This window comes from Corvus kubaryi, unplaced genomic scaffold (genome assembly GCF_017639235.1).
Source record: "Corvus kubaryi isolate FWS band 111438036 unplaced genomic scaffold, C.kubaryi_AGA036_p1.0 74, whole genome shotgun sequence".
Classification (NCBI taxonomy): Eukaryota; Metazoa; Chordata; class Aves; order Passeriformes; family Corvidae; genus Corvus; species Corvus kubaryi.
Genome location: NW_024582061.1, coordinates 11,606,171 through 11,619,812, shown reverse-complemented (window position 1 = coordinate 11,619,812; position 13,642 = coordinate 11,606,171). Strand labels below are relative to the sequence as shown.

At 41.9% G+C, this 13,642-nt stretch overlaps 1 protein-coding gene across 1 annotated transcript in view; it reads left to right on the top strand.

The window, feature by feature from the left end:
• The first annotated feature begins 1,292 nt into the window (after positions 1-1,292).
• The window catches only part of LOC121675565 (tyrosine 3-monooxygenase-like), a 35,039-nt gene continuing 22,689 nt past the window's right edge, over positions 1,293-13,642 (top strand). The window contains exons 1-6 of the mRNA XM_042051130.1: positions 1,293-1,613; positions 2,501-2,675; positions 4,588-4,676; positions 6,802-6,869; positions 8,116-8,166; positions 11,799-11,944. Of these exons, the coding sequence (XP_041907064.1) occupies positions 1,419-1,613; positions 2,501-2,675; positions 4,588-4,676; positions 6,802-6,869; positions 8,116-8,166; positions 11,799-11,944 (724 nt within the window). The 5' untranslated portion in view covers positions 1,293-1,418. The remainder of the gene's footprint in view (positions 1,614-2,500; positions 2,676-4,587; positions 4,677-6,801; positions 6,870-8,115; positions 8,167-11,798; positions 11,945-13,642) is intronic.

Genomic DNA, 13,642 nt, shown 5'->3' with positions numbered 1-13,642 from the left:
TCCTGGAGTCACCTGAGACACAAGCCAGGCCTGGAGGGTGCTGCAGTGGGCAACAGGGCTGCGTTCTGCATGGCAGACTGTAGCCTGTCTCATGAGCCCTGGGCCCAGGCTGGGCATGGCTGGGAGATGCCTCTTCCTAGGCTGGCACTCACCACACCCTGCAAAGCCCACTGTGCCTGAGGTCTGGTGGAGCCAACATTCCTCAGGATGCTGAGACCTGCCTCCTGGGCATGGTGCTGTGAAATTCACCATGGGTTTGTCTGTCAGCAATGTAGATGAGGAAATTGAGACCTTCCCAGTACTCTGTCTTGGCCCAAGGGAACCCATGGTGCTGTCACGATCCTTATAGAACAAAATTTTGTTTCTCTTCCCTGGCCAGGGAAGAGGCAAGAGCACTATAGCACTTGGGGGTGTGATCGAGCCAGGATAAGCTAAGGGGGACATAAAAAATGGCTCTATCTCCAAAGGGAGGCCAGAGGGGTGGTCTTATCTCTGGACCTGCAGGATGACCTTCACAGGGTGTCTGGCCCACTGTAACTTGGGGTATGAAGATATAGATGCTCATATCCAAAACCAGGTTTGTTGATGTCAAGTAAAAGGGAAGGGAAGATGTGCCTGCCCTGTCAGGAGCAGAGCTGAATTCCGCTGGACCTTGTCCTGCCACCTGTGAAAAAGGTGCGACCCTGTTTTTTTTAAGAGCCTATTTCGCTGGAGATAAAATCATGAAACAAGTTCCAACTGAGGAATGTAGCCTGGAGGAAGCACTCGTCTCTTGGAGGGGTAGGGTAGAAAAGGTTCAGGTCCTGTGAGCAGGAAAAGCTCAGAAGTAGGCAATGAGTTCTGACTCTGGCTGAGATGTCTCTGGCACTCCCAGAATTGTGTCTGTGCAGGGAAGACAATACTTGGATTGGGCTGTGATTTGGGAGAAGACCCCATTGGTTCACTGGGGCTGTAGACAATACCGAGAGGGCCCCAGTGAGGTGAGAGAGTGGGGAGGCAGGACAGTCTCAGACACTGTGCAGGTCAGTCCAGACTGGGAGATGTAAATGAAGTTCAGGCTAATTGATTGCCTCTCCACAAAGGAATCCCCATCCAGGGCTGAACAGCTTGCAGACACCTTCAAACAGAGCAGAAGGATAGCACTTTGAAGGCACCAAGGGGAGGAGGGCCATCTTTGGGCCTTGCGCACATCCCATACAGGCGGCTTCCCTTGATGCGTCTGGCACGACCAACATAAACATCCCTACGCCTGACACACAGCAACAGACTTGTCTCCCTGCTTCTGGCAGCTCTGAGCTCACCGCCCACACAGACACCCTGCATCTCCAGTCCCACCAATTCCCTGGGCCATTTCTCCCTCACCCTCAGGCAGTTTCCACTCAACACCTGGCTATTGCAATCCCCTCCCCTATCTCCCAATGAAGATGGATTTGGTGGGGATCTCAGGCCCAAAAGAAGAGGCCAACAAGGAGAAGATGTGTGGCTTACAGTCATTGAACAGCCAAGGCAGCCTGGACTCCAACAGGGAAGATGACAGAGGTTCTCTCATTCTGACCCTCACCCTCTACAACGTGAGGAAGATTGAGCTCTCTAAGGCAGCTGAAGTCTTTGAGGTACAGACCTCAATATTCCCTTCCTTTGCTGAGCCCTCTCTTCTGCCCCTACTGCCTTCATGTCTCCCAGTCTGCATCTCTCCCTCTCTCACCCTTCTCCTGCTCCCTGCCTGACTTGCACCTTGTGCTGCCTTCCCCCTTTCTCACTGTCCTGGTTTTGCTCCAGCTGCTCAGAGAGGCGGACTGGTCTCAGGGCAAAGAGGGAGAGTGCTCTGGGGGAAGGGAGCATCTAGGCACAGTCTCTTAGAAGAATCAACATTTTATGCAAGGGTTGTTTAGAGCAGATACCAATCTGTTGTTTCTTTCTAGCAGTTGTGGTGGCCAGCATTTCAAGCACTCAGACTGTGGAGATGTTAGAAGCCAGTGAATTTTCTCTGCATATTTGGCAGGAGATACAAAGACTATAAGAGCTGTGAACCACACAGGCATTATGTAGTCTGGGCACTTGAAGTACCCCCACCAGGTGCTCACTCTCATCTGGGAAAATGAATAACTCTAAAGAAAAGCATTGTACTTGTTATTTATTTTCCCAATTTTTTGACGATTATGGTGCTATTAGACATCAATAGATCTGCTTTCATTCTGGCAGGGTTTTAAGTTACCCGGCCATTCGTTTACTATTTCTGCACAGATGAAATTCTACAGTCAACAGTATTCATCATTCATCTCATTCTCTCTCTAGCCATTTCTACAGTGTTTAATCTTTAGCTCTGTCTGTATTTTAGCTCTTTCTAAACCAGACATTATTGGTCTTCATTGCTTAGCATGCACTTCTAATTAATACTTCTTTTAGTCACCTTTTAAAGACACTGTGGAAGTGTATCTAGACTTACCTGGATTTTCAGTCTTCGGAGAAGCTTCATCATATGAACACTTGGCTCTTGCAGATGTTTGAAACTCAAATCTATCACTTTGAAACCCGTCGAACCAAAAAGCCCAAGAACTCTGCTGATGATCTTGACATTTTTGTTGAATGTGAAGTTCACAGTGCTGATGTTGGTATCCTCATCACCACCTTAAAGAGAGTAGCAAAGGATCTGAAAGCCAGCAGAGAAGACAAAGGTAAGCAATGTATGCATCTATTAGTGCTGTTCTTTCGGAGTAACTTTTTTAGTTTTAGCTTCAGCTTCATGATAGTAATTTAATTTGTCTGGAAAGCCAGTGACTGTGCATTCATTATTTGTCTCTGCATGGCTGCTTTCCATTGCCATTAGTTCAGAAAGAGAAGCACTTCATCATAGCCAGCAGAACTGAGGTGAGAAAAGTGTTCCAGCAAAGAGGGAGATGAGAAAGAGCAGCAGAACAAAAAGCTGAGGAGAAACTAGAAACTCCTCAATGACAGGAAGATTGTGTGCTGAGAGCTGTGCAGAGAACTGGTTGCTTCAAGAAAAACACAGGGCCAGACAGGTATTTTTCCTGTTTGCAGGCAGGAATGGGTGAATACAGCCGTTAGAGACTAATACAATCCTGAGGATGACAGAAGAGAAGACTGAGGGTCCAGCTCACAGGCTGAGTTCTCTGAATACAGAATTGCCATGGGGTTTCCCTCCCTTGACAAGGCCAGACAGACATTCCCAGAGCACTTTTAACTAATACAGACCCATTTGGGCACCTTTGGGTATTGTTTGAAATTCACTGTCAGGCTAACTACAAGATGCAGTCCACGCCAAGCTGTTCTCAGGAACCGTGGGGATATCAAGAGGGCATCACTATTATCAGGGAAACTGGAGAGCCAAAGAGGGTTTAGGAGCTGGAGAAGCATTTCTTTAGGATTTCCTTGGGACTTGGGAGGTTTCAGATGTGCCAGGATGTGGAACTACAATAAAAACAAGGCACTGTCGAAAGAGGGTGTGTTTACATTCAATTCTGCAAGGAACAGGCAAGATGTGTGTGGGGACATACCCGGGGGCAGCTGTGATCAGGTACAGGTTTTGAGGGGATATGGTAATAGATGGCTGGAAAGGTACCTTGCATGCAGAACCACTGGTACAGCCAGAGACAAAGGCTCAGAAAGAAGTTCTGGGTGCACATAAGACATCTGTCAAACAGGTATTTCTTCTGTTGTATCACAGAATTGGTTGTAAGACATGAAAAAAATGGAGTTTCCCCAATATCTGAGTATTTTTAGGTTTGTACTTTTCTAAACTTGATGTGCCTGGATATAATATAATACAGCAAAAGTTATATTTAACATTCAGTACAGAGATGTCTGATGTCTTGTCCAGTATGAGATTAAGGGTGACCCCAAATGGACCTGAGTTGTACCACAGAAAGTTTGATTACAGCATCAGTCTGACCTCCGAAAGCAAAATCAATTTTGTGTTTTTCCAACACTTCTTTTTAAATTAATTTCTCATAAATACTGACATTTAAATTAAAATGTTCACACTTTATTTTAATTTTAGTCACTGGAAAAGCTTCCCACTTCATGAGAAGGAAGCTGTTTGGAAGTTTAGCTAAAGAATAATGTTGCTGGAAAAAAAAATGAGCCAGAAGGAAAAAACTTGAAGATGCTTCTTGACCTGTTCAGTTTCTAGAAATTTTAGAAATTTCACGTTTTCCTTTTAAAATATTGTTTCACTTTTAAAGGTATGAAAATGTAAGACTGCTTTTTAGACAAGATCAAAATATACTCTTAAATCCAGAATGTTGAAATAAATTTGCTGTCCTGTGTCAAACAGAACAGCACATTTGATCTAAAAGATATTTTTGCCTTTAAAAATTGTTTCTACTAATTAAAACTGAGAGATTATCACAGCAAGTTAATTTCAGATAATTTTTCATCCAATCTGTCAGTTTGGCCAGGAAACAAGTCAACTTGGCATGTACGATGACAATTATGGTAACATGTAGATATGAATATTCTTAGATATTGATAAAAAGAAAGCTTTTAATCTTTATCACAGCTTTTATTTACTCTGTCTTCTAAAATTTATTTGATACTCTTTTGTTTAACTCTCTGCTTTCTCTCCAGTGCCCTGGTTCCCTAGAAAAATCCAAGATCTGGACAAGTGCCACCATCTGATCACGAAGTATGATCCCAGTTTGGACCATGGCCAGCCTGTAAGTTTAACATTACTGTTATTTCATCTTTAAAAGAGAAACTCTCTGTAGGGAGATGTTGTAAGGGAAACTTCAAGAGTAAAGAAATACTCTAGAACGAAGAGCAAAAACAAAGGGGCAGATAAAAACTCATCTTCAGTGGAATTAAGGACTGCATGAGTCCCTGCAGGAGTGGACCACAAAAAGGGTTTTACTGTAAGAGCTTTATATGTGTATTCTTAGCCATGCCCTAAGCACAAACTCTAAGAGAGGGAAGGGGAAAATGCACTGTGGAGTCCTGCTCTAGTGATAATATTAAGGCAAAGTACTGGGAACAAACAAACAAACACTCATTTCTCATCAAAGTTTCCCAGCTTTAGTACAGATGAGGTGTGAGTTAGACACAGACACAAAAGGGACTCCAAAGGGCCGTTTGCCAATCAACAAGGCAGGTCACAGCAGCATTGTGTCCTGTCAAGCATCACACAGAAGGGATGCATGGAAAGGAAAGAAAAAGGACATACTTTGCACTGAGAAATGCAGTGCAGGTATAGATATGTGTCAACAGAATCTACAAGAAAGTTTTTGTCATTCCCTTCTCTACATGTCTGAATTCTATTTAGTCCCTTTCATTAACCTTAAACCATATTTTGTTGTGAGCTATGTACAGTCCTGTGTAATATGAAATAGGCCTTTCCAAGTCTATAAGTCTGTCTTCTGTTTTGAGGATCACTTATTCAACTATAATGCTCTAGGAGAGCTTCATATCTTCAATAATCAGGGCATATTTAATTCTTCCTCATTTCTTTCTGATGCAAACAGTCCAAGTATTTGTAATTTTCCTGAGCTCTTAGGCTGTTTCTCATTAGACAAATTAACATGTATTGGGAATTCTTTGAACTGGACCAAGTTCCCCTCATCTTTGCCAAATAGAAGGTGTGAGCACTGAAGAAGTTGAGAGAAAGCAGCAGTGGTGCAGAGTAACCAAAGTATTGAGTGGGGATAAATTTAAATTGCAGAATGTAGTGCAATTTAGAAATCCCTAACAAGTTGAAAACAAGTTACCTCAGGCACTGAACATCGCTTGTCTGTGGCAGGAGAGAGCACAGCATGGGCTTGTTTATCATGCTTCTGAGCAGGGCTCAAAAAATGGAGAGGCTGGGGGAAGGCACAGAAGAAGCTGATGTACAGGTAGCTCAAGGTAGCTCAGGAAAGATTTTGCATAAACATTTCCTACCAAGTAGACAGTTTGGGTTGTTTATCTCCACACCTTCAGTTTGTTCTTTACTTTCTCTTTACTGGCTGAAACCAATCAAACTGATGTCATTGTGACACCAGTTTCTGGGCCACCCTGTCACTGGCTGCAGGTCCCCCAGGGAGGCTCCTGCTGCTCAGAGGGTGGGTGCAGAGCCCTCAGAACAGCAGGGGCAAAGCTGAGAGGTCACAGCATCTATGTAAACCTGGCCCAACAGTTCTTCGTGTTTTTTCATGTAAATGGACTTGTTACAGCCACTGACAAGCAAGGGTGGCATCTGAATGAACATATTATCCACAGCACATGACAAAATAAACATGTTCCCAGGATCCAGCCCTTTCCTCAGATTCACGCACACAACATTCATTAACTGCAGGCTTACTGGTATTATTGCTACACTAAAAATTGTGCGAATAAACCTAAGGGACAAATTTGGCTTGTAGTATACCAAGTGGTTCCAGTAAGTTCTGAATATTTTAGAATAATAAATATTTGAACAGTGATGCTGATCAACTCTGTTTTATGAGTTATATTAGCACACAGTTTCAGATTTCAGTTTTAATTCCTATTATGAATGATGTAAAATTAAAAGGAATGTGATTCCATGTCAGTATGCATATGCAATAGCTGGCAAAGCCTGCTTGAAGTTTAAATTCTAGTAAACACAGAAGGAGCAGAAGGAAAATTCTGGTATTCAGTAGGTAAACTTCCCCTTTAAACAGATACCGCTGAGTCTGTTTTTCACAACATAGTAATAAATGCACAGGGGAGATTGGGTGGGGAGCCCGTACTTCCTACAGATCCAGTGCTGGTTCTGTTGATTTCTACTTATGCCCACAGATCTCTCATAATGTAAGGCTTTTTTTTCCCCCAAATTGTTTTCTAACCCAGGGATACGCTGACCTGGAGTATAACAAACGGAGGGCGTTCTTTGCTGACCTGGCCTTTAATTACAGAGTGTAAGTACAAGGCTGCTGAAGGGAGAGTTCAGTGCTCCTCATGTACTTTCAGACTTCATGTGCAAGAAATGTCAGAGATGTAATATTTTGTTAATGTATCAGTGGGGCCACTTTTGAGAGAACAAAATTCAGGCACAAAAGCTTTCACGCCATACAAAATTGGCGTTTGTGACAACACAGCAAATACATTTTAAGGCAAAAATCTTAAGATTGCGTTCACATATCCCAGCTCAGTGCCGGATTTTGTTTTAACAGAATTGATTTCAATATGCCTCTTTATTTCAATTTTCTAGTTCCTTTTAGGACTCGGTCCTGAGCTGAGGCTAATCTTTTTCAGGGAAATTTAAGGAACACTATTTACTAACATATATATATTTAACAGTGGAAAGCAATTTATTATTTTTGTTATTTCCTTTTTTAAATGTCTCCATCTATGCACATTAACTACCTAAAAATATACAAAGCTATTCTCTTGTGTATATACATATAAAATATACAAAGCTATTTTATTCTCTTGTGTAAGAGAATAAAAATGTTTCCACCTTTATGTGCAAGCCTTCACCAGAATTACCCTGCTTTCTGATAAGGTAAATCAAAGGTATAGGTAAAACTGATCGTGGATTATCAGCCTCATGGCATCCAGGAACTGGTGGGGTCTCCAAAGTCTTGTGAGACTTCTGAGTACAGTTTTCTCTCTGCCATCAAATACCAGAGTCAGACCAGCTCAGAACAGCCCAAGAGCAGAACTGAACTGACTCAGAGCTACAAAAGAAGCAACAGTGAGGAAGAGGAGAAAAAAACACCCATCAGAGAAGTCAGTGCTAACCATGCAGTGAATGCCTGGGCAGCTCTCTGCTCACGGCTTTATGAAAGTTCTCTGTGACAGTACTGTGCTGATCACATCCTCCGGGGGGGACTCTCCAGGCACACACTGTGTTTTGCTTGCTAGATTGCCTTCAGCAGAGGTGATGGCAAGCCTGAAGGTCTCTTATTCCATCTGTAAACCTTCTGAACACAGATCTCTTTCTTACATATCCCTCTGTTTCCTCCCCACATTGTAACAGAGCAGAGAATGCCAACATCAGAGCTGACCAAGACAAAAAAATAGTTCCTTATTTACTATTTTACTGTTTCTATTTTCATTCCAGCAAATATTCATGGTGCAGGCAAAACAAAAATATAGTACTTGGAAACTGAACTTGAAACTTTCTTGAGACACATGTCATATTTCTTCTCTTCGCTACAGAGGAGACCCTTTACCTCACATCGAGTACACAGCACAGGAAACAGCAACTTGGTGAGTTTGGTACTTTTGCTCCAATTCCTGTGCCATTCCACAACGGTCCCAGGAAAGACTGGCAGTGTGAGACAGCTATAACCTTTTTAAAACTGTATTCATCCACCCCACATTTTACTCTTTGGTTAAATGTCATCTTCTGGACATTTGTTTTGCAGAATGCCATTCTCTGGGCTGGTCTTAACTATTCACATCCTAGAGCAAAAGGCATTTTCCTGACCATCTCCCTTCCTGCTGATCCCCAGAAAACACCTGGAGCCTACAGAATAACTTCTAACTGACCTCTAATTTACCATAGCCATGGTGCTGGCAAAAATACCACCTTTTCAAACCTGTTCCCAGGAGAAAAATGCTCACTCATGGGATGGAAATTCACTCAGAGGATATGGCTAACTCAATATTCACAGAATAGCTTGCTCTCCTACAAGTATTCATTGCTTTTAATGTGAATACATATCATTTTCTCAAACTGAAAGTAGAGGAAATTTTGAAATACCCTTCCAGGGTACATTATTTAAACTGTAAAAGGGCCTTAGATATCATATGAAATGATGGTAAGTTACTTTTACAAGGGTACAGCATTTCTTCACTGGGGCTTTGTTTTTCCTGAAGGTTTGCCACTCAAAAAAAACCAAACCAAACCAAACCAACAACAACAACAACAAAAAAAAACAAAAACAAAACCAAAAAAAAACCAAAAAAAAACCAAAAAAAACCCAGAAAAACCCAAAAAAACCCCAACACAACAAAAAAATCAACCAATGAATTAAACAAAATTAAAATTCAAAGTATATTTTTAAACATTATGTGAAGTATGTGGCAGATTTGAAATAGAGCAGATTTGAAATACCTCTCTTTCCACTTTCTCCCACTGACTTTAAAATATATCAGTAAGCAGCAGGAATTACACATTTGCATGTTACTACAAAGCATTAATATGTCCAAATGCCTCAAGTAAGAGCAGAGTCCTGGGATTGTGCAAGGTGCCACATATGCACATAGGAGAGTCTTTGTTCTCAAAAGTTTACAGTATAAATGGAAAGAAGGCCTTAGGTGGGAGAAAGGAAGAATGAAGACCACATTTTCTAACTGCGCAACTGAAAACTTGAGAACTTCAGTAATTTGCCCTAAATCACATGCAAAGTTTATTCCAATGCCAGAATTTAAATCCATAGACTAGCTGTGTCATGCCAGAACCTCAACCACACTGCTGTCCCATCTCTTTCAATACTTACTTTATTTAAAATAAAATCTACTGTGCCACAGAAAGCCATGACCACATAAAAACCTTGCATCCAACTCATCCAGGAGGACACATTTTTATTAAGCTCAAATAGGTTTTTATAGCATCTTTCAATAGTCAAAGATTGATGGTCAGTGTCATGCTCATGATTACTACCACCAGCCAACAATCTTGGCATGGGATGGCGTGTGGGAATGTCACATTTAAGAAAATTTAATTTTGTGTTCTTTCCTGTTTTTCTCTTTTGTTGCCAACCTTCGTCATTCCAGCTCTTCTCCACCTAGAATTAGACCCATTGTGGCAACAGAATAGACTTTTAAAGGAGTATCTGCCCATTTCCCTAAACAGCCAACCCCAGCAACCCAGGTTGCCTTGTTAAGTAAAGCTGTTTCCAAAATTAGCCTTCCCAATTGTTATCTCAGCCCCCTGAGGCCGTACCCTGAGGTCAGCTGCATTACAGCACAACTTAATCGAGCACTGTGCAATTGCAGGCAAAATTTGTCGCACAGACTAAATTCCCTTGGTGTCACTCTGAAGAGTTGCTGAATGCCTTCAGTTTGAAGCAACATGGTTATAAAAATGAAAACCAAGCCAGTGAAGAAATATGACTTTCAGAAAACAGAGGGTACAGATGATCTGAGCTTTTGTTTTCAAAACAACTTCTTGGAAGGCCCTGAATCTAAGCAGTCAGAGATGCCATATGGGTAAAAGCTGTGTAAGAAAAACAGAGAATTCAGGACAAAATTATGGGGATGCACCTGTCACATCTTCATAATGAAGTTGAATAGTGCCACTTTTTTTTTTCCTGAACAATAAGGAAATTATGTAAAATAAGGTTATTGCCTTCAAAGTCTTTCAAGCATCTGGCTCCATCTTTTGTTAGGAGTCTCCTTTCTAGAGTGTTCCATAGACTCTGCTTCCAGCAGTTCTTTCATACCTGCTATTCCCTTGACTTTGGAGAATACTCAGATGATTGTCTTAGAGGTACATTTAGCTTTGGATAGTTCATCACTGGTCTCTGGGACCGCCTGCATTTCTGTGGTAGCCAATGTTTGGACACACAGCAGAATGACACTTTGATAAAAGAGACCATATGTGCAGAAGTGTAAACAAGCCTGCTCTCTCTAGACTCCAGTCTGGGCATGAACCATGCGCTGGTTCAAATCCCATGCAACCCCACTGAAGTCAGTGGTATTCTATGAGGAAATAAGCCAGGGCAACACTTGAACTCTAGTCCTCCTCATTTTTTCCTAATTCTTCCATGGAAATGGCCCAGTCTCCTGTGGCTTTTGCAATAGTGACAGCAGCCACTGTTTCCCTCTGTTCTTTTAACTTTTTTTCCTCCTAAGGTTTTCCTCCCCGCTTCATTCTGGTTCATTACTCCCATGCTGCGCAAGACATTCGTAAAAATAAAGAGCCTTTACCAAGGACTGGCTATCACCTCCATAGCAACAATAGCATCACAAAAAAAGAGAGTAATAATAATAATAGTAAAAAAAAAGAAAAATTACAAAACCAACCAAAGGTCATTTCCCGTACCCAGCATTTCCAAGAATGATCTCAATTTTCATAAAACAATGTTTATAAAGTTGTTAACACCCTAGGGCCACGTCTGAACAAAAATAACCATTTCTATAAGGTTCTTTGCCATCCTATTATTACTTGCTTATTTTGCAACAGCTAAATATATTCCAAACCACAACTCTAAATCCAAGCACCACCAAGTTTGTGAGAAGCTTAAAACCTGTGCCCAAATCAGGTTACATATATTATTTTCAGCTGGTCTCTTTCTGTTTAATGGGATAAATATTTCAAGAAGCTGGCATATCTTTCAAACACATAGCCCGTGCCAGGCATTTCGAACTACAAAAATACAAACCTCTTCACCTGTCCAGATATTACTCTTCAGTATCAGAAAAGGTGCTTTTTCTGAGGTTTTTAAGAGGCAAATCTAGGCTAGGCTTCAGCATGGAAAAGGAAGGACCAGCATTCCAAGTTCTACCCCAGTATTGAAAGGGAAGAATACCCGATTCATTCCGTTCCTAAACTGAACAACAGAGTATCCCAGATTCAGCTCTCTCCCTGGGATTTCCCTGATGCCTCCAACACCGTAAGGAAGAAGGTGCCTAATCAAGAAACACTTCTGTATGGGTATTAGAGTCCTTAAAGGTGTCCTTAAAGGACACCTTCTGAAGGAAAAGTGAAGCAAAAAGCCCTTCTGGTTTGCTACACCCAACCAGCACCAGCTTTCAAGCACCAGGTGTCCTGAGCTCCTATTTTCAGACCACGATGTCTGCTGGGGGTTTACATCTCTCTGTGGATCTGTAGATAGGACAGATAAGGACTCATTTGTTAAGGGGTCTCATGCTGTACAGTTTTTGATTTTCAGGGGAGAAGTCTACAGGAAGCTGAGGAGCCTTTACCCTACTCACGCCTGTACACAGTACCTGGATGCTTTCCAGCAGCTTGAGAAACACTGTGGCTACCGAGAGGATAACATACCTCAACTTCAGGATGTCTCCAGATTTTTAAAAGGTCAGGTCACTAAAAACCGTGGCTTATTCTAGGGTTTCCTGCACAAATTTGTGCACCACAAACCATTTCCTAGGAAACAGGCTGGTGAGCAGAGCTGATGAGCTATAGCGTTCCCTCAGGCACAGGGAGCCGTAGCACAGGACATTCACACCAGGCACACTGAGGGACCAGGCTGTAAGTTTGTGCCTGTTCTGTGAGTGGCAGCAGTTGTGTGGCACTAACCAGCTAATCCCAGGGCTAGCAGCACCACAGTCACAGCAGACACTGCTCAGCATGACTTCCTCACAGCCTTTTTGCTGTTTTGTGCTTCTATAGCCATGCTGACAGTAAGACCCAAACACAAGTACAGGTACATACCTCTCAAGTACACTTTGTTCCTGGTGCATGAGGCAGGATGGGAATGTGTGCTGGAGAAAAATATTTCCAGGAGATTCTTCTAGTCAATCAGCAGCTGCTTTGAAACAACTCTGCTTCTCCGTAGCACCATTTGCCACACTAAACTTGTTGGTGCCTACCATGTGGCTGACAGGAGAGCACAAAGGCTGTGGTGCTAGTCCATAAAGGCATGAAGATGCGACCTTGGAAAAAGAACACACAAGTTTGCTAGGCTGACCTGTTAGCTGGGGGCTGACTAGCAAAGAGCAGGAGAGCAAGGGAGCCTGCATTATCTTTATGAGGCCACAGGCTGCACCCAAGGCCAGGTGCTTTTGTGTAAACCACCTGATTATCAAGAATTAGTAAAGAAAGGTGAACTTTAAAGCTGCCTTCTTCCTCCTCAGTGAAAAGATGTGCCAGAGAGAAGACAGCTTATCACTATGATGAAATAAACAATAAAAAATACGGCTTAACTTTAAATAAATTATATTTAAATACAATACTCAGAAAAGCAAGAGACCTGCTCTGTATAAGAGTAGGGGATACAAGTTAGCTTGAATAAGCTTTCTGTTGCTGAAGAGTTTTTAAGACATTAGCATTTCTAATGAAGACTAAGCTGTTTGATGACAAGGCTTTTATTGCATGTTTAGTGTAAGGGAAGGGAGGGTTGCTATGTGAAAAGCATCTTCCACGAACACCATTGCACCCAGCTGTGGGAATTTTTCTGTGTAGGCATTATGTACTTTCTCATGTATTCTCCCTTCTATTCAACTACCCACCTTACTTTCCTCTTACAATAATTGGGCTGATAAATATTCTTCTCTTGAAGTATTGATCTCATTTAATTTACACAGTAACTGACAGGAGGGAGCTCCAGGAATTGTGATTCTGACTTGATTACCACAGATATTCATACCCTTGAAGTGTATCAGGTGATATCAAAGTGGGAGAATTTAGAATACTGTGAGACTGTCCTGTCATAAACCTATTTGTATTGTTCATGTTGGTTGACAGGATTTGATTGCATGGAGTCTGCTCACTTCTTGTACAGGCTCTGGTTCTAAATTTTCTCTGTGTCATAAACAAAAAAAACCCAAAAAACCAAACAGCAATGCTGAAAAATCTGCCAATAATATTTGGAAAGGTGTTCTCAGTGAGTTTCAACTCATTTACTATAAACACAAGGTGTCTACTGTAAGCTAATTGTGTGAACTAACTGGGAGTGAGAATCAAGCATTTCAGAGGCATTTTATTCCATTCTGGAATGGATGGCTAAGGATAATGGAAAGAATGGTTCTTGGAACCACTGGTCCTACCCTCATT